The sequence below is a fragment of the Prenolepis imparis genome, unplaced genomic scaffold (assembly GCF_030444845.1).
Source record: "Prenolepis imparis isolate NDT839.2.m4 unplaced genomic scaffold, iyPreImpa1.0 SCAF_10, whole genome shotgun sequence".
NCBI lineage: Eukaryota > Metazoa > Arthropoda > Insecta > Hymenoptera > Formicidae > Prenolepis > Prenolepis imparis.
In genome coordinates this window covers 9073141-9095474 of record NW_028141168.1, presented here as the reverse complement: position 1 = coordinate 9095474, position 22334 = coordinate 9073141, and the positions used below count along the sequence as shown (strand labels likewise).

General features: G+C 40.2%; 1 protein-coding gene across 1 annotated transcript in view; it reads left to right on the top strand.

The window, feature by feature from the left end:
* Window positions 1-21815, top strand: part of LOC145941500 (uncharacterized) — a 138536-nt gene extending 116721 nt beyond the window's left edge. The window contains exon 8 of the mRNA XM_083047610.1: window positions 19491-21815. Coding sequence (XP_082903736.1) covers window positions 19491-19726 — 236 coding nt within the window. The 3' untranslated portion in view covers window positions 19727-21815. The remainder of the gene's footprint in view (window positions 1-19490) is intronic.
* The last annotated feature ends 519 nt before the right edge of the window (window positions 21816-22334 follow it).

Below are 22334 nucleotides of genomic sequence, written 5' to 3'. Positions count from 1 at the left end.
CCTTGGGGTGGCAATTTTCGGCCTTTCTCGATCGCCGAAGAGACGAAATCAAGAGGTTCATGACGAGGTTAACTATCCCTTCAGCACGAGAGGTATTTGTTTTCTCAAAGAAATCTCATCGAAGGATCGGTTAGCATCTTTTACGGAATATATTTTATGAAAGGTTGTTTCTTATCGCGACATTTAACTTTCCTGCGATTAACGTGGTCGAAGGTAAATACGTCGATATATATTACGCGCGTTTTATGACGATAATTTAAGCTTGTAACATAGCGTTGTAACGAATAACGTTACAAGTTGAAGGAGTCAATAATTAATCACTATGATCTGCAGAATCTATTAACCACGCTTTCGATAATTAATGCAGTAACATAACATTCAATAATTATGCACTAATTACTGAAAACGTGGGTTAATAGATTCTGTCGTCTAAACAGAGTTCATTAGCGCCAGTGATTCCGTTCGTAGCAAGTAAATTAATTATTACGGGAACTCTTTAACGAACACGTCGGTGATTGGCACTTCCATTGGTCTCTTTGGCCTCTCTTTGAGCGAGACCATCGGGGAAGCGGCTGAATTAATTAAAACCGTTGGTACTTTTAATGCACTTTCGGTGACGGGATTAATAATATTTCTCGTGGCTGTGCGTACACGGGGCGAAAAGAGGAAGGATAATATTGCGGCGGGACAAATCTCGGGTGATCTCCGGCAGTCTGAACATAATCCAGGCGGAATGCCGAGTGAACCATGAATTCTGGAAGAAGAGTTCGCGAGAGAGAGAAAAGTTTCGTAGAGCTCGGAATGCCATTTAATCGATTCAGCGCGCTCTCCAAGTTCTTTAGAACCGTCGTCGCCCCCCCCCCCGCCGTCTTCCTACCTCATCCCATCATGTGGAATTCGCGCTGTAGGAAGTTGGTCCGGATCGCGGAAAGTGTTCCAGATAGGAACGTTGAAGAGGGCCGCTCGAAGTTTGACGCGGCAATCGTCGCTTCGGAATGACAAGATTCCGTTCGAATGGAAGAGCAGCAGCAGCCGTCGTGGGGGGATGAGACGTTTTCTAGAAGCGACAGTATAATCGGCAGCACCATTTTCAAAGCATCTCTTCTCTCCTTTCCTCCCCGGCCTCTCCCGATGCCGTTTTATCCTACTGCGCTAAGATTTTATCCGCCGACGATTTCGCGACATTCTAATGGATTTAAACGGCAAGTAACAGCGCGAGTTCGGCGCGAAGCGCGAGTGAAAAGTTACGCGATTTTTACCTCGCGTCGATTTTTCAATGCGGTTGTATTCGACGAAAAAGTACCTCGTCGACGTACCTACCTACAGCCGCGTGATTTTTTTATTACGGATCGTGGAAATAAAGTTCTTCGCGGGAGAGTCGGTCGTTAATCTTCCGAGAAATCGTTATCGCGCGCGGAAACGTATTTCCTTGCCCGTAATACGAGCGAATTGTTAGCGCAAGTTATAGCGCGAGGCAAGATCCACCGCCCGCAGAGATAAGAGCAATTATACTCTGATTACTTTGGATATCACCCACGTAAGAAACCGACGGTAAAACCACGTCGAATCACCTCAGGCGGGCAGGTCGAAACTTTTTAGATCGAAGATCCGAGCAGAAGCTCGGACAGAGATAAGGTTTCTGCGAATGTAACACTAAGTGCGGCGTGCTCGTCAGCGAGAGAAACGAGCGAAGACGAGAGGAGAGCAGGTGAGAGGAAAGCGTGAAAGGGATGAAGGCAGAGACAGAGCTGTTCGCGGAGCTTCATAAGAAACGCCTGAAGGAAGAAAGAGAGGGTCAATCGGGTACAAGTACTTTCCAATAGTCCTCCATCATACGAGACGGGCTGTTCGTTCTCGAAGTAAAATATTAGGTTGATTCTAGGAGCGGATAGTTAGAGCACAAGTCAAACAATGGAGCACAAAGTGCCGCGAAGTTTCCAAGCTTTTGCGTGAAATTGCCGAGAAGCGGCGCCAACGGTTGGGGCTAAAGAAGAAGGGTGGATGGGCTCTTGCACAAAGAAGGAGAAACCTCGCTATGGTTGCAAAGAGCAGGAGAAAGAGAGAGAGGAGAGGGAGGTAGTTGTAGTTAGTCCGTCGCATAGTCCACTCGAATAGATTTCATTTCCTTGAACGAACTTTCGCGCGCGCGGTGTTATTGCTCGAGCATGGAACTGCTTCCTCCTCAGACGGCGGAATAGAGGCAGAAGCGCCATACAGCATTATGTATACGCATTATGGGGAAAACCCCTTATAGAATCTCTATCTCCCATGTCTGGAACCTAAGTAATTAACTAACCAACGAACTGCGCCAGCCGGGTTCGGGCAGAAGATGGGATGGGTAAGGAAGTTAGAGTTTGGCTTCGGTTTAATATCTTGCGGACGCTCGTCAAAGTTCAGAAGCTCCGTCCCAAGAATTGGACGTCGTCGTCGGACGGGCTGCGCCCTAAACAGCGGATGAGCCGCCTTACTAATAGCTCGTTCCCTTTAAGGAGCACGTCGCGCCGCGAGATTACTCGTTCGCCGCGTTTTATCCCTCCCTTCAAACTGTGAGCGCCTGTCGGGCTCGCTATGTCACTATGTGTGCGCGCTTCTGTTTAAATATGTACACGCTCTTATCATTATATGTATATCTACACTTTGATTACAACTTTACATCGTTTACAGTACGAATTATCTTTCTTAATTAGCGCTTGAAACTAAAGAGCTGAGCTCTATTCTTCCTGAAAAATTTCACTGCATACTTTTTATCCGAACATTATACTTTATATCATGTAATTAAATGGCATATAAACGATTTAATAATATATCTTGGCGATATAACTTTGATAACGACTACTTCCGACGTTAAACTTTTCGTGAATAAATAAATAGCGCGTAATTTTTATAGCTTACGAAGAATTTTAAACTGTTTCTATTTTACTTCTCACAAAAAATGTATAAATATAAAATCTTTATGGTTCTCTTAATCCTTATACAGTTATCAAATTTATTTGAAGTTTCTGCAGAATGTCTGGTAGCACCGTAATAGTGATTTCTCTTTGACAAAGTCAATATACATAATAGTACATAGAGAAATCGTGACAGTATAAAGTTTATCCCACGCATCAAAGAAATTAAATCAGCCTTCGCGATATCGTGGATACAATGCAGCTCATAGATCATCCAAAGACAGCGAACAAGAAGGTGATTTGCCTGATAACACCGGTGAAAGATGCTGCATAAACGGGACCGTGCAACATAACGGGATATTTTATGATGCATTATAACCAAACGAGGAAGAAAAAAGAAAATGAAGAAAATAGCCGTAATCGCGCATGGCCTAGAATGACTGCTGCGATCTCGTTTATTATCGTTGTAAATACTGTATCATAAATAATTATCGAAGAAGAGAGTCGTACAGATATATATCGTGATTAAAGCTATAATAAAGCTGTTATGTCATAATCATTGACTCGAAAAAAATCAAAATACTCTTCTGACCGCTTTTATGACGCTTTTAGAATCCTACAAAATTATTACGGCATCTTTGACATAATATTATACGATACACGTGCGTACAAATAATCTGCTTTATTAATCTTTATTATCCATCATAATCGTCGATATAATAATGATTCATGGAATGAGACGTTAAGAAAAATCAAAGTTACATTATGTTAGATCATCGAAAAATCTAGATTGTTAAATTGTTTAACAATAATCAACATGTTACATCAATAAAGAGAATTCCAACGGGTTTGAATGTACCTACATGATTCTGTGTGAAAATCGTACAATTTCATTTTATGGACTAAATCAACAAGTCAAATTGTGTACGTAAAAATCGACAATCGAGGGGACGTTTTAGTTTTTCCCGTCGGGGGTGTACGTATCAATCGTCAATTCCCATCTCTTTTTTATCAATAATATTTTCACCATGACGAAGAGAAACGTGATTTCGCGCGAAGCGTGACAGCACAGGCTTTACTAACCGGCTTCGAGCAATCCATAGAGCGGATTATTTTTTAGCGTAGTGAAAGAGAAGAAAGCGTTCGACTGGAAAAAAAATAACATCGATAATGCGAGATAAAAAGATAGCATCGCGTTTTCACATTTCCTCAAGCGTGGAAATACCGTGAAATTTTTTACATATAGAATTTATCCACCTATTAATTTGAGAATGTGCGTAATTTAATATAATTATTTTTCAGTACATTAATTAATTATTCATATTACAATATCATTTAATTAAATTACTTTTAAATTATTTGTTTTAAATCCGGAAAGGCGACATTCTCTCTTTCTCTCTCCGAGAGAAAAATTTTATTCAAATTTGATGAGAGTTTTAGTTGGATTTCAAAAGCTTTCCGAATATTTTCAACGCTCTTCATTATTAAACATTCATATTGCAAATTAACGCTTCTAAAAGTTGTTTGAATTATTCAAATATAATTATTCGCTTTGATTCTTGATGCATGTCGGTACAAAGCGTAATATCACTGCTGTACAATCCCACGGGATATTATCCCTCGAAAAAAGGCCTCTACTGTAATATTGCTTCGCGAACAAATTTATCGAAAAAATAAAGTTGACAAGGAATGAAGGTGACTGTGTAAATTAATCTGCTTTTTTCTATCGCCCTATTAACTTTTTCAAGATATAATTTAACGATTCAAGTTTTGTTAACTCAAATAAGCTCCCTTGTTCAAAGATGCGCGCGGAATGATGACATAGTACTACTGACAATGTCAGCCATATTCACAGAGTTTTCAGACTCTTTGTGCGTGAGACAGCTCGCTATCAAAGTCTAGCACTCTTATCTCTACACACGCGTCACGGCCTGAAAGAGGGTCGCGGATGAATAGCATCCGTAGAGTTTTGAAGGCCCTCCGAAGGGACGAAGGGACGCGCTTAAAGGCGCGCCCTCCTTGTCTGCCTTGGTGATGTTATATCGTAAAGGTCGGGCGAGAGAAGGCTTACGTGAGGATCTAAATTTACCGTGGAATTAACAACCGGCAGAAACTTTCGACGGGTTTTGCCGAGCTCGAGAATCGTGTTGTTTAAAGTCTGGCTTGCAATTAAACATCGTGTAATTAAAATCGTGATATCCGATGCTCAGACAGAAATAAGAGATGTATCGAATTAATCGAATGTATTAACCTTTATACTTTCCGTTTCTCCCTTTCTCCAGATATCGATCAACAACGGCAAATCAAAGGCGAGTTGAACATGTTTCACGTCGATTGAGCGAGCACATCGTAGGCAGCGAAACGTTAATAATGTTAGTAAATCGTTAGTAAAACTGCCGTCAATCAGAGAACTATAATAACGTTAACGAAGATATCGGGCAGCGCGTTCTCTCTGCGGGGACACTTTTTCATTCCGACTAATGTTTCCGGCAAACGGACAATTTACATGAGCGAAAGTTACGTCGTTATGAGATTCGTTAAATCTGAAAAAAGAGGATTTAAGCGGCGTAGTAAAAAATGTGTTATCGATCAAACGGCGCTGACGGACGGGGAAACGTGCCCCCGGAAGATCTGGTGCCTGGTACAATTGGCTTAATGTATAATCATCCCGAGAAAATCACTACCCGATGGATTTGACCCCTCCGATGGCTTTCGCAATGTGCGTTTAATGAAGGGGTATCCACCGAGCTCTGCCGGCGCAGGAAGTCGTCTATCACCATAAAATCTTCCGGAATAATGGGTTTAAAGGTACGATTCCGAGAACTAGAAGCGCAGTCGGGACTCGCACATTTCCGCGGAGCTTTATACACGGAATGACGATATGCAAATTGAATAATAATGTTGATTAACAGAACCTCGATCATCTCGAATTTCGTAATTCTCGCCTTTTTCCATCTCTCCTGTCTTCGATATCAAAATGTTTTAAGAGTTTTAAGAGCGATTTTGACATTTATATATAATATATCTGATAACTGAAACAAGAATTTATGAAAATATTATATTTAATTTGCTGTTCGCACGATACGTAGGCAAACGAACGCCCGACTTGTTGATTTATCCGAGCTTATTATTTCAACGGAGCGTGATAGTTTAACGAATTCCAATGAAACGCAACGAGACAATATCGGTAAAATTGCATCCTCTATATAGCAAAAAATTTGTAAGAGGGGGGGGGGGTGGAAACCAATAAATCCAACACATCGACGAATTCGACCGACCGCGTTTGCAAAAAATATTTTATTTTCGTGCGAAAAATCTACCAAACGCGTCCCGATATTTTTCGGCATGCGATCGTAAACAACTTTCACAGCGCGAATTGGTATGTTCATCGAAATTGCACGCCGACATGCGAGCAGGTCGCGAGAAACAAATGTTCATTTATTATCATCTATCGACGCGCCGTTGTTTGCGTGTTACATTTTGTCGAAAAAAAAAAAAAAAAAAAAATATTGCATAATATCATTATATTGATAGTATTACAAGTTTCTCTCAAGGAATACTTTCACGTCGGAACTAAATTTGATCCTCGCAGCATCGCTCTATAAATCCAAACGAATCGTATTGCAAAATTGAAAGGACGTAAGAAGTCGAGCAAATTCCTCGAAATAAAAAAAAACTCGCATCGTTTTTTTTTTCTTTTTTTCATGAATTTTGTCACGGGTCGTTTTATACGCATCCCTACGCATTCTGTACGGCGTCTCTAATAGGTGTCGCGTTTAAAGGCGTCGAGATCTCCATGTGTTTTCCCGACCCATAACGTACCTAGTCAGCGGGATCGTCGTTAAAGCGAAACAATGGGCATTCGGATTACGTCCAATTCATTTATCACGTGCTTTCGAGAGCGAGGCGGCACAACGTGGGGGGAAAAAAAATGGAAAACAGTGTGACCCACGCTCGCCGGTGGCAGCGAGGTCCGGTAAAAAGAGACATTGCCAAGAAATTAATTCCACGGTTAACCGTCTGTGAGCCATTACACGACCTGCAATTCGCGGGTTTTGCCATGCGGAATAAGTTATCGTCTCGCAAGCCCCGATGACAGTATCGAAAGATATCATCTTTTTTTTTCTTTTATAAGAAATTCGCCATTAAAACAATATTCCACTTTATCAATACTTCGATAGCGAAAACCGAGACATTTGTCACGGTTAATGATATCGTTCCGCGGCATTTGTTTCCCTCTCCCTCCTTTCTCCTCTCTTTTATCGTAACTTATTTCCTTCGATAAATATAAAAGTCAATGTATCTGTGAGGGAAGAAAGATCCCGCTGCTTCTTTTGTCGCAAAGAAACCACCGGTTACAATGTGTTTAATTATAAATCCGAGGGAAACATCAATCTCGCGGTTTCTCCTTGCTTCGCAATATTGCGTCTCTCGGGCGAGTACTTAATAACGAGGCCTGCAGCCGAAAGTGCAGGTGGGTGCACCCCTTAAACGTGCCAGTCTTGATAAGCGCCGAATTAGCGACGCCATGTCGGGGATCTCGGCAATTAGTCAGGGGGCACGGACGTGCCAAAAAGCCCGGTAAACTCGTGCCACGGCCCCGCGAACTTCGCGACGACTTGGAACGTAAATCAGCGGGGTCCGGGACGGCGTTCCCCGTTTCAGCGGGACACCCGGTGTACGCATACCGTACTTGCCGAGGGTTTACTGCGCGGTGAGTTACTTGCGGGATTAATATCCGTATCTTCTATTCGTTTGCATTCAACCCCCTTCGAACAACGCGCACATATACGGTTGGTGCTTTACGTGTCGGGAGACACACATGTATGTGTATATACATGTATCTGTACAATAGAAACTGGCGTTTCCACCCTCTATCCTCTACTCCCTATAGTCGGTAACACTGTTGCTGCGTCGGCAGCACGCCTTCGATTTATGACTTTGTGTATGTTATTTCGACAGTTCTCTCTCTCTCTCTCTCTCTCGGTCCCTTTTTCTATCTGTCTGTCTACCTTCCCCTGCTATTGGCCAATATTATTCTCTCCGTTTCTTTTTTACTCTCCAACCGCTAACTTTTCTCTTTCCTTCATATCATTTTCTGCTCGAGTCTATCGTATCTATCATCTATTCCTTCTCTGTCGCACGTCAGACAGCTGTTTTCTGAAAATCGATGATCGTCCACCGTAGGACGAAACTGTTTAACCGTCTACATGCAATTCAAGTTGGGATAGATATTTTTCCTTATACTCGCGGAAACTCGGACGCACATTATAGCGATTCGATCAATAAAAAAGAGAACATTTTATCTCCCTTATTTATTCTTTTTTTATCTATTTCGTGAAGAATTGAAATTGAAACATAATCCCTTAACTGTCAATAAATAAAATTAATTGAAAAAATAAATCAGTTAATATTAAACATTTTAATTCTCACGCGTAGTTACATTACATATTCCGTCAAAGTTAATTTGATATAGAGATTTGAGAATAATTAATTGTATAAATTAAATTGAATAAAATTTATTCTTGCAATGTTACAATATATAGAAAATATGTTAAAGTATCGAAATGTTGTACATATTCTTTATTCGTTGAAAATTAATCCTACCAAGTCTACGTTGGATTTTACTGTCCTCACGATAAGTCACAAATTATTCGCGGCTCTTTCCTTTTTATGTGGATTACCGGTTAAACTCCGGCAACAAACAGCATCACTACTCCCGTTCGCGCGGGCACTGTACTAATCCCGAATTCAAGGATGAACGTTGATGCCAGGAATTCCGGAAGTACCGGGATTTAGCAGCGTTTCGAGAGTTTCGGCTACGCGAGAACGTTTTTGATGCACGTTTAACCGCCGCGGCACGCTGGCAGTAGTTAAGTGGTTTAGTTGCAATCTACTGTGTTCTAACAATTTATAAACTATGTTACAAATCGCGTATTTAAAGCTATTCATCTTTGGATTCATTCAAACGTTCGCTTTTACTTCAATAATCTGATCGACACTCATTTATGCAGCCGAGAAGATTAAATTTTTGTCGATTTCTAAGCTAAAAGAAGATATTCATGATTTTGAGATGTTCGAAATAAATTTCTGATATATATCTAAAAAAAATTAATATTATAAAAAATTATAAAAATTGTGAATTAAAAAATTTATTTTAATCTGAAATAGATTTATCGTGACTTTTTAGTATTAGCCTATTATCGCTTTAAGTATCATTGTTCTGTAAATACGCTTTATCGCGAACGGTGCATTAATTCCATTATTAATTGAGTCTCAAGTACAGGAACGGCTCAAACTTTCTAAATAGATTACTTTAGTCGGGGTGCCGCATCACTCGGTTTAGGATAAATTTGTTAAAATTGAATTTGCGTGTTAAGCGGTGTAACGCAGAAATCGCTTGTCGCACCGGTTTAATCCTATACGAGGAAAGGCGAAGTATATGTTATCATAATGAATTCCATAACTCTCCGCGGAATCCCTTATATCCCTCACATGGCTTCTCTAAATTCACACATGTCGGGCCAAGCTTTACATATTTACTTTGCGGCACTAAACATTATGTATACGCAATTATTTGCTGATTTTTAACTATATTCATATACATCTGTTGCGTCATGCTGTATAAATAAAGATGATCGCAACAGTTATTCGGTTCTTGAATAAAAGAAAATATACGATGGTACTTTTCATCTCATCTATCGTTCCATATAGGAAGTGTAAGAGGATATTCGTTCGGAGCTGCTTCTGTTAAAACAACACTCTCAAGTATTCGATACTAGGGAAAGGATATCGGTATCGATATTGGCTTCGGGCTGCCAATCCCAACTGCCATTAAAACGGGTGAAGAAAAGAGGTCGTGATCACTGCGATTTATTAGCTTTAACACAAACGTAGGTCTTATGCAAAAATCGTTGCAGGATATGTTTTGATTTTTTTATACAATTTTATAATATCAATAAAATGTATTTGTTTTGTTTTTCAGTTTTTAAGTATTTAAAAAATTTTTTGTTAATCGAAAATCTAAGATACATTTAATTTAATGCGATTTCATTATCGATAAATTTGCTTAATTAAAAATTAGAGAAATTACTTGCTGTGAATTGTGAGATATATAGCATTTTATTCTTTACTTGTAACACACAGACACACAGACATATACACACTCTATCATCTTGTCATCTTTTCAATCAGACGAACTCATCCTTCAATTAGACGAGACGTATAATTCCTTTCACGTTAAGTGCAAGTAAAGTAGAGGTAAGCACGATGCAATACGCATTATTGACAAGAATACTCGCTCGATTTCCCGATCACGTAAAAGAGGATCGCTTAATTTCTCGCAGAAAGGAGGCTAAGAGGTTTCCTTCGCTTCTCAAGTGCCATAGGTATCCATGACGACGCGATGATAGTGTCTTCTAGTCCTCGACATCAAAGAGCCTGTCGAGTATTAGTGACAGAAATCGAAGTCACAGTTCGGTGGGGGAAAGATGGTCGGTTGGATAGAGATTGAGATACGTAACCATCCCTTTCCCAATTCCTCTCTCCCTTGTCGGACCGCGAAAGGAACGAGAAATCGGGATAGACGGATGCGAAACAGAGAAGGTGATAGCACCCCTTGAGCTATTGATCAACGCGACGAGGCACCGACAACACATCCTCTTAATTAAACCCTCTGGGAATACGAGACGAGCGTCTACATGGGCGTGAGTACGGGGTCATCCACGAGTATCCTGCGAAACCGCCGTCGTCGTCGTCGTCGTCGTCGTTCTCGTCGTCGTTGTCGAAGACAAGCGCGGAAGATGGCTAGACGTTTCAAGTTTGAACAACCTTTCCCCGGAACGAAGTGTTCTAAGCCCTCAGGTGGTTCGAAACGTTAATAACTTAGCCGTTCCCACGATTGCCACGACCAAGAGAGATTTTTCTTTCCGCGCTTTTTTTTCTGATTTGCTTTCCCCCCGTCTTTGTGCGTCTCTAAAGTTTGAACAACCTACGGGAATTCAAACGGCATAATCGCGGTACGACACAATCTCTTAACATTCTTTGTTAGAGCGAGCTGTCAAACGCAAAGATCATGTCGACGAGCATCCGGCGAAGAGTTCGCCGTCCATTTTCGCGTAAATTTGCGCGCATTCTTGACTGATACTTCACGAATTAGACAATTGGCTGATTGTGAGACGCACCTCTTTTGCCGACAACTGGATTTAATATTAACGATCGCCACGTACCGAGTATTAAAAGTGCTCTCTCGCCACCTTTAATTATACAAGCTTAACGTCTCTTCTACTCGCGTGTCTTCTAATTCTATTCCTCTTCCTAACTCTATCCATTCACTATACCGCGGTCATACTTCGGACAAAAGTTTTAGCCGAGTTTCGGTCTGCTCGACACAAAGTAATGCGAAGAGAATTGCGATCTCTAGAAATTCGGGAAATTCTCGTGACCAAATGCCGGCCCCATTGTCTAATATTAATGCCATATTTTAGAAATTAATAAAATTTGATGTGTATCTTTATTTATTAAAATTTTGCAACATATATAAATATATATATATATATATATATATATATATTTAAATTATCAGAATCCTATACTAGGATTTTATACTATAAAATCTTTGTCGCGACAAATTTTTTTATTACATATTATAACAAAAAGATTCCTGGTTGCAGCTTTAGTGTAAAAATAAAGTTCTTTATTTTTATATCCGACTGATAATTAAGCGCTTGCTGTTGCGGCATCGATCTTGCGAAAATTCCGAGAATACCTTTCGCACGAAACAGAAAGGAGTGTAGTAAGTAGTTTCGCGCTTAGAGGAGTGTGAGATTGGAGGAGTGACGTACGGTATTTCGACGGATAGGATATGGCGTGGAGAGAAGAGGGCAAGGCTTCGGGACTCGTTCGTCGAGTAATTAGCGACGGTAGCAAGAGGAACGGTTTATTAGCGCGGAAAGCGCCGAACACCGTCTGGGGCAAATATTCTCACGCGCGATACCGTCGCGGGAGGAACGTGGGCGGTGAACTAAACTTCCGGTGGGTATCCAACCTTCATTTCGAGCAAATGGTGGCTGCTGCGCATCCTACTGTGGATCTTAACTAACGCTATGTCGATGTTGACGCCGTAGTTTGCGCAGGGTAATGGAGAACCGCATTCCGCGTATTTATGGAAAGACTCCTTCGAGATTGCTGCGATCGAGAATGCGCGACGTGAAAGAAACGATAATAAGCAAAATAAATTTCTTTCTTTTTTTTTTGCATAATAGAATCCAGAATTAATTACAATTATTTTGATATGCCGATGTTCTATTACAACATTGTTCCACACATTTTTTTCTTTTTTTATTGTTAATCTCGGGGTCGTCGATACTCTAAGGATGATACGTTTTTTTTTATTCTTCGATATTATTAAATTTTGTTCACGCTTCAAATGATGAGAATGTGGTCCGCTGGAAAAACTTTTGATCGTTTCGGAAACGTATCTTTCATGTCACGGTTCTCTTGCAGTTCCTTTTCGTATCCGAGAAAGGGAATCGCGCGCGCTATGTGCGAGGGTGGACAGTAAATTCCGAGCAATAACTGTTCCTTGCTCGCTCAACCCTTTACCCAGGAGTAACGCCGGAAGCGTACACTCACCCCCAAACGCATTTCAGACGTTCACCATCCATAACTTCAGAGAATAAGTGGAACGTCGCGATATGGCTAGCCGGAGAGTTCTGTAAACAGCACGGTGCTGCTCGACGGAAACGGAACTGCCTGATGTCAGCGAAGTGGTAAGAATTAAAAAGTTATTGCAAGCTTCATAGAGAGCTTCATAGAGAGCGAGAAAAAAAATAAAAGAAAAGTTATATAAAGCGGATCTAAAAAAAAAAGACATCCGCTAATCGCTGCGGGAAAGCAGATCTTGCGATAATAAATATATACACGCAAATACCTTTATAATTAAAAAGTCAAATCGTAAAAAAAATAATCCTCTTTATTTAAAAAATGTAACTCACCATATTCATCCCATTGTAACGTCGGACACTTGTTTCCGTTGTCAAACACTCGCGAAATTCAGCCTGGAAAAGAAAGAACGAAAATTATACTTTCTACACACGTCTTTCACTTTCCATATATATATCTATCCGCTCAACAATTTCCATGTATATAAATTAAAACACGAAGTCTCTCGCGCGCGAGCAATATGAATTTCAATATAAATCACGCTCCTGCAACCTGAAACTCGAAAGAAAAACTCGTCGAAGGCGAGATGGAAGATGACCCATTAAAAAGCCATATATCCCGATGCTCTCGTCGCGGCATGGCACGATGAAAGGGTAAATTTCATAAAACTTGCTTCCTCCTGGCCCTTATACTTGGTCGGCGTCCGAGTTGCCGGTGGCAACTCCGAATGAATTTTACATGAATCCGTTTCCCCGGCGGGCCGCGCGCGCGGCAAAGTTAATAGCGACAAAAAGAACTTTGCCGCTCGACCTGCTCGTTAGAAGAAAAGCACTCGATTCGCCGGCCCCCCCGTTTTTCACCTCGCCTTTCTCGTTTCTCCGTTGGTGTCCGACCGTGATCTTTGACCGCATCTGTTTCACGGAATGTGAGAATAAATTCCCCCTCTTTCCCCCTGTATTCGCTCGACATCACGCACGTTTGATTGAGGGGACGTGTGAAGGTAACGAATGAAAGGGTCTCTAAATTTCCGTCAAGTGAAAGCTCCTCTCGATGACGGTCGCGTATCCTTGAGATAATCTATGCCCTTCCATCACCGTTCCTCGACCTCCTTCTCTCCACCCTTCCAATGTCCTCCGCCCTCTTGTCATGCTGTCGAGAAGGATGGTTTCTACTCTCTCTCTCTCTAGACACGAAGGGTAAGACTCCCTATCGGCAATCAGACGATTCTGGCATTCGCCCTTCACGAAAGGTTTTGATATTGATCTTAGTCGTCGCAACGGCCGACGATAGCGATGTAGAGAAGATATGTGTTCCACTTCGGAAATGTCGAGGAGAACTTCGATAATGCTTTTTCTATCTTCTAATTCTTCTAGCTTCGGAAAGCTCTTCTCTTGCAATTCTTTCTTCTTATTTTTTTTCTGTCGTTAGTGCGATAATCCAAGATATAGATTTTTACTCGTATAAGCTCATTAATTAAAACTCTTTACAAATTTTCTACTCAACTAAAATGTGAATCATATTCGAACAACTATATTTATTTAACTTTACCAAGAAACGGCCAAGTGCGCAAAAGAAAAAGTAAGAAGGCGGCAAACTAAGAATTTGAAAGCTTAATAACGAAACTTGGCGAGGTACTTCGCTGCATGGAAACTTCCACGAAAGTAGACTCATGAATTCGGTCGGTTCAATTCCAGCTTGGGCAGACGGACCAACCCGATCGAGATTCTCCCTCTTTCTCTTTATTTTTCTCTGTCTCTGTCTCTTTGTTTCTTAATATTGCACACTTCCCCAAAACAGTTTTCCTGGATATATTCAACAACTGCACGACTTCATCGAATATCGGCGCACGCCTGGATGATTTGTGTCTATTTTATTACACCTCGCTGAATCGCCAATTCTCGTGAGTATCGATTGATGTTCCCAATTTACAGAGCTACCCGGAAATATCCGCTCGTCTCTCGTTTCTCCGTATAAAAACATGATTTATCGTACGGATTGTAGCTTTCGACAATTAAGCGCATCGTTAACTTCCTTCTCGAGAATGTATCGGAAAATATATAACAAACAAATGTATCTCACTATCAAGATCGATAAAAAAATAAAAAGATAGAAACAAAAGTACAGTTTATATAATCCTCTTTTACGAATATAATAAGGAAAATTTTTACAAAATATGAAAAGAACGCATAAGTATGAAATAGCTCGAATAATATGAAATATAACAGTATTAAGTATCAAACTCGCGCGCATCTTTTTCTCTAGCTGTAATTCAACTATTCTAATTTTGAAAATAAAAAATGCTCAAATATCGCATCGTATCTTTATTATATTAAAGTAAGTATTATATTAAAGTATTATATTAGGTAAATAGAATTATTTTATGACTCATAAATAAAAGTTATCTGATTAATCATTTTGAACAAGTATCGTTGATTAAGACTCTTGCAAATACGAAAAATAACAGATTCATGCGATGGCAGTAAAAGGGAGTGAGAGCAAAAAGAACAAGACGTCGTTGAGACTGTTTCGCATATAACGGGTGTCGGAAAGTGGTCGTTATTCGCCGCGGACTAACCGGATCGAAGTAATCCGGAGAATCCAGGATACGGACCGATACCTCGATATTTAGAGTTATTGCCGGATCGCGGAAAGTTCCGTTCCAGGGGCTTGTAATCGATGTAATGCCCGCCGCTTTATTGCCCCAGTCGATTAACCATCGTTCGGTTTGTGTGTACACACCCCGATGGTAACGAGAAAACGGACGGCATACTGTGCAAATATAGGGTGGCGAGAAGGAGAGAAAGGGGGGACGTTAAATTTGGTGTCTCACAATTATGCTATTGCGGACGTTTAAATTCATCGGGCGAATCTCGATAAGAGTAAGATCTTTGTATCATCGCGCAGAATAATCATTACGCGATAAGAAACTGCAAATTTCGTATTAAAATAAACTCATTAACGGGTGAAATTACGAAGGAAAAGTCTAATGAGCGTGAGATATACAAAAAAATAATATATGTAAAGTATTTGTCTATATGTGCGCAGAGAATGGAAAATGCAAAATATATGCAAAAATGAATGCAACACGAGGTTGGGAGAGAGAACAAAAATATGATTGCGAAACCATTCGAATATGAGAGAAAAGAATTTTCGTGTTTTCTTAAACGAATTAAAAAAGCTCAATGCAGTGTAAATTCATGCAAACGCAAAGAATAGAAAAACTTTGGAATGTTTGAAACGAGAATATAAAAGCTTTAGAATGTTTGGAATGTTTGAATTAAAAATACAATCGCCTGCGCAAAGTAGAAAATTTATGTAGGACCGTGAGAACGTTCCCCATCAGTTAAACGTGTCGTGTGTAACATGTTATCGCGTATACATATATATATATATATATATCTCTGTCATCCCGCGCTGTATTAATTAAACGACGATATGTATACATTTGTTTTCTTCGGAGATCAAAGAAAATTCGAAGTGTAGAGAGAAGAAAAGAAGAAGGCACTTCTTCGCCTTTGACGCCACTTTGCTGTTTCCGTCGAACAGAAATAGCAAAATGAGCACAATGAGACGGGGGTGGACTAGCAGCAGCTTGGGATAATAGGGCCACTCGGCATTACGAATGAAGTAATTTATTTTACTTCACTTGCGATCCTTATCGCAGTGCCGTGCTTATTTAAGCGACCTTCGTTCCAATAAAGAGCAGAGAGAGAGAGAGAGAGAAAGACGGAGATGGAGAGAGGGAAAAAGGTAGTTTCTCGACGTTCTAGTCGATGGAAATGAGGATGCTCAGCGAATCGCATCGTCCACGCCCTCCGTCCTTCGTCGATCTATTTACTAATCGCGTTTGTTTAATCTATCCCGCACACGGATTCAACGCAGTTTTACGATCGAATTCTATACGCGACGATGCTGATCTAGCCGTGTGACTAACCCGCGCACGCCTCTCTAATTATATGGCTGACCTCCGTCTAGTTATAATAGCGACGTGATTACACGACTCTACCCGATTACACGGGATCGTCCTCTCCGTTTCTCATATTGTAATTTGATAATAATCATCTCACGGTTGCTGTTACATTATTATCAGTATTCCCTTGTTCCCTCGATCGCGACTACCGTCTGTGGTTTTCCCCAGAGACGAGCTATTTTCCTCGAACATATTTATTCCATCGAATGAAAGTCCAATACGCTGTGTTGATATATATGCGCGTAGTAGTTGCTTCTCCGAATATTATTCTGTGTGGATGTACATGCATTCCCTCGCATTCGTATGTTCGATGTCACGTTCGATACCGAAGATCTTAATCTTTCGGATTTGTTTGCGCTTTCGAATGTATTTCCACCGTTATATATTGCTAATGGCTATACGCGCAATTTAACGAACAATTTACAACATACATATATGGTCAATTTAATATTTCGATATAATAGATATATTTTAATTTATAATGTCAGTCCGCGTTTAATATCCTATCGACAATGTTAATTTGCATTCTGTGTTTCAATCAAAACGAATAAGTAATTTCTCTGCAATTATGTTTTATAACTTTTTTTCTTATATTATATTTTTTTTCAATAGTCTCCAGTCAACTTTAATTCGTAGTGACTGAGATTAAGGCATCAAGATACTTTATCTCCGAGTTAAAATAAGACCATTCTGGGCGCGCTAGATCTCTTCTGTCTGACCATATCAGCGCGCTATACTACTTAAAATCTCACGCTTGCCACGTCTGATCGTAAGTGTCCACCGTTCACTGCGACACCTCACGCTTTATTATAATTTACGTCGCGTCGTAATTCATTAATCATGGTCGCAATTTAACGAACAATTTACAACATACATATATAGTCAATTTAATATTTCGATATAATAGATATATTTTAATTTGTAATGTCAGTCCGCGTTTAGTATCCTATCGACAATGTTAATTTGCATTCTGTGTTTCAATCAAAGCGAGTAAGTAATTTCTCTGCAATTATGTTTTATATTTTTTTTCTTATATTATATTTTTTTCAACAGCCTCCAGCCAACTTTAATTCGTAGTAATATGAGATTAAGGCATCAAGATACTTTATCTCCGAGTTAAATCTAATAAGACCATTCTGGGCGCGCTAGATCTCTTCTGTCTGACTATATCAGCGCGCTATACTACTTAAAATCTCACGCTCGCCACGTCTGATCGTAAGTGTCCACCGTTCACTGCGACACCTCACGATTTATTATAATTTACGTCGCGTCGTAATTCATTAATCATGGTCATTACGTGACCAAAGCTTATTTCCGCGTTTTCTTTCGTCATAGAGAGACGGCGGACAATTAACAGGGAAACCGCTTACCCTTTAACAGCGGCAAGGAAAGGAAACATTGCGGTTAATAGCGTCAGATAAAGACATCCAACGGATAGCTCATTTCTACGTCGCGTGACCGACAATCTATCTCTCTCTCTTTTTCCCTGTATTTTTCTTTCTCCCTTTCTCCCTTCCCCCGACTGTATTCCGCTTACATATAAGCGTCCCATATAACAAGTTTCTTTTTTTTACAGAAACGTACAAAGAGCCGCGTGGCAACTGTCACGCGAGCGGCCGAGCGACAACATTTGACGCAAAAATACACCCCGAACGCTTTTAATATTTTCCGATATACTGTGTTATATATATATATATATATATATATATATATATATGCGTTGCGTTGCTAGTGTCGTGGTGACGTCTTGACGTGCGTAAAGGTTCGCGTCGCACGACTGCGCGAAAACATTTATATAATCTGTGTGTGTGTCATTCTAGTACGTGCGTGTATGTATGTAGCAAATAAAAGTCACGACAGTTTACTTGTTGTAGCTACCAAAAAGTTTGCGTGGCGACTTGACGTGACCGTATAACTGTTACAGAGCGTAGAAGTGACATGCCCTCCGCGATCGTAACTATGATTTATTTCCGTTATTTTTCTACATTGTAACACAAACTATACTTTTAGTTTATGTGTGCTCTTCTCTTTTTTTCTCTCGCATCTCTCAGTGGAAAATCTTTCAGCTCGCGCGCGCGCGAAAAGTTATCTGATCAAATTTAAAAACTATGATTGTACTTACTGGCTACTGTCGCGTTACGTCTCTCGCATCTCACGGAATAGTTTACGTATATTTCTCTAAGGTTGTATCGAGTAAGGATAGTTTCACGTGTTCGCGTCGTTGACACTCCTGATATCAAGTATCCGTACGAATACTGGGAAAATTTCTATTTACTAGCAAATAGCCACACACACACAATAGCCAAAAGATCAATATTAGCGCACGACAAATATTGCCGACCGACCGTCCGTCGCAACCATCGGTCACGAGAAGGTCTTGATGTATGTTCGTCCCGGTAACACGCGGTGACAGATTACTCGCGTTCCAATTACGTCCTCCCCCCGATATAACGTATCGATTTATGATTCGCGAACGCGACAACTATGCGGAAACTGACGTAAATACGCTTACATATACGTCGTTAAGCATTTCGCCTGCGGTCTGATCAATCCTTTTTCAAAGTTAATAACTTTTGCGTAGGTGTATCGCGTGTATAATTATATACATCGCGTAATTATCGCGAATTTATTACCACGTCATGCGTGATGCTGCGAGCGCGTATATACGTAAATTGCACAAGTGATGGTAATCATGTTATAGCTCTATCATGCAAACGCTAATATATCTTCTAACAGAGATTATTGCGACGCTTGTTTTCTGAATGGATTATGTAACGCGATGTGTCACGGAAAAAATGTTTAATGTCACCAATGTTACATGATGGATCGTCATAATATATATATATAATAAATTTGTCATTAAATACATCGTGTGTCTACGAATTTATTAAATTTTACGGGCCTGCCTGCGCGTACATTATTTGCGTCCAATTCGTGTTTCGATTACAAGTAACTGTTTTCGTCTACAGGAAAATGGAGGACAGCGAAACGGATATTTAGGCAAGCAGGAGCAAGAGATTTATCTCACTTTAACGGCGGAAGGGAAGCGCGTGACAAGGGAGCAGTCAACGACCGGGCCGATATAATTCAAATCCGGTATCTCGGCGTCGCCGGCAGAGGAGCAACGTCGTGCATTACAATATCGCGCATAATGTCGACGACAAAAAAAAAAGCTCGACGAATACGCGACGCGGTCCCGTCGTAATATAAATCATCGTGTGCGACGGTGACGGCGCGTGTATATCGTTACTCAGATAAACCGCGCGAGGATGGATTCATCGAGCATTGACACGAGACCGACCTCTTCACCTGAGGCTGTGTGAACTCGCCATAAGGCTACGGCAGATTACATCTGTCTACTGGGCGAAGGAAAAAAGGCGAAGAGGATAGTGGAGATCTATCCATTTCAGGGTAACTACCTACTGACTGACGATGTACCGAGTCCAAGACAGAGTCAAAGATCTATCGTACTTGATCTAAAATCACCTTTCGCATCCTTATTCGATTACCTTGAAGCGCGGTTAAATTTTGTACCTTGGAATACCGGGGGATCGCATGTGCATGTGCATCAGTGCGAGTGTGCGTGCTTTATGACGAGCTTGCAGTCATGCAACGGAGATTAACTAGGGTGGCGCGCAACAGCCCGACGGTATTAGAGGCGTTCGACGAAGGCGACGCAGGGTAAACGGAAGTCGAGGGATTGAGGGGGTGTGGGTGGGAAGTCGAACGATAACATTCGGGAGCGCGCCGAGATAACGTAATGTCGGTAATGGCACGTAGGATCGGGGCTAACAACCCGTAAGAAACGACCCCTTCGATCTGAAACAGCCGTCCTGACCGTCGCTCGCAAATGGCCGGACGGAGACGCGATTTGGCTCCTCGTTTCAATTGATTCGAGACGCGTTGGCCGCCATAAATAACACATCTATCGACGATGTGGAAGGAGGAGAGAAGAGAGGGCGGATAGTTAATGATTGTACGTGTGTAAGGTTATCGATGCCGTTCCTTCACGGAAACCTTGGGGAATCACGCGATTATGTCAGAAGAAAAGTTTCTCGATATAGAAGTACAGTTACATATATTGTATTGGGAATGTTAATAATACAACGAACGAATATTGTCGAATATCAAATAAAATTGTGACAAATGCGTTTGTCGATATCAGCTGCAATATTAATGCTGGAAATTTCCTCCAATTCTTTAACATAAATATATATAAATTATATTCTCAATTTGATCGTTATTTCGTAAATGAGATTAAATTAACAACTGTCAATCGATATTAAGCTTTTTCTACAAAACAGATCGTCAAAATTTATTATAATTATTTTCATTATTTAGAAAATTATCGTTCTTGACATTTGCGAAATTACAACAATAATGAGTAAACTATTTTTGGTGATACATCACATAAAATTTATTGAAACGTGAATCCCGCTCTAGATTGATTAGCGCATCGCGATAATTACACGTGACATATCCGTGTATATCAGAAATGAAATGTATTAATAATGGGACGTAGCAATCCTTTCTGATGATCAATAACCATATCACACACATCGCGTTTCGTTTAGATACATCAAATATATAATGCTCATAATCATTACACGTTTCGATAAGAAGATGGATGTCGTTACGGTCATGTACATGAAGAGTGATCTGTTTCGAAATCCGCAAAACATCGATTTTTAAGATGGCAGTTCATAATGCCAGTCATTAGGCGGAGTTATCTCCCAAATGAAATCCTTTATCTAGCGATCTATCTCCACCTCCTTCAGTACATTAAGATTCTGATGGTTAAAAAAAGAAATGATTGCGCGACGTACGCCACGACACATAAATTTATAACACTCGCTAAATCTCAGGTCGACCTTAATGTATTAACGGTTAAGCATAATAAATAGGACGTTATTTCACTTCATTTTCCCCTTCCTGCATTGTACATTCCTTTTTCTCTCGACGTAATCATATTTGCGTCGCAAAAAGAGTCTCTGTTACAGCTAAGGAGGGCGGATGGATGAAAAGAAAGTCGGACCCCGTTAGCGAAACAGAAGATTAAAATGGAGTTTATAGAGCCCTGAGGACGGTAACGTATTAAAATCTGCAGCCTTTGCAAACGGGAAAGATGGATCAAAGAAATCGCGTGCTTATCGATTGAATGGAAAAGAAAAAAATGTTTAATAACTGCACGTCAGTGGCGCGCTAGAAGAAAGACAGAATAATTGAATCTTTAAAAGAGTTTCATCGCGGATTTAATCTTACGAGCGAATATTTCCCGATTGTAAGTTTTCAAAAGGCATAAGAGATAATTATTTTTATATATCATATTTCAGTGTATTAAGAATTTATTCCTTGTTTTTAGAATACTTAGAATAAGACCAAAAATATTGTTTTAATCTACAAATATATATGAGATACTTTTCAATAGTTTTATCTTTCTCTGAATAATTCCAATGATTTATTTTCCACTCTCAGGTATTGCATATATTTTTATCTAAATTTATCAGTTTTCAAATGCAATTTTGGAAATGCAAACCTTGAGGAGGATTTATCAGTTGCGATTAATCTTATCTAGAATATATGACAGCCTCGGGTCAAAATCCTTTGTCACATGCTGCATTCACATTGAGGAGGCGCTTAGCATTACAGATTGCATCACTTAGACATTAGGCATAACTCGAGGTGCTGCCATTTCCCTGACCAATGCTTGCATATATACATAAATACATATATATTTGTCGATATATATATATATATATATATATATATATATATATATGTACGTATGTACAATATATGCGACGCATCGACCG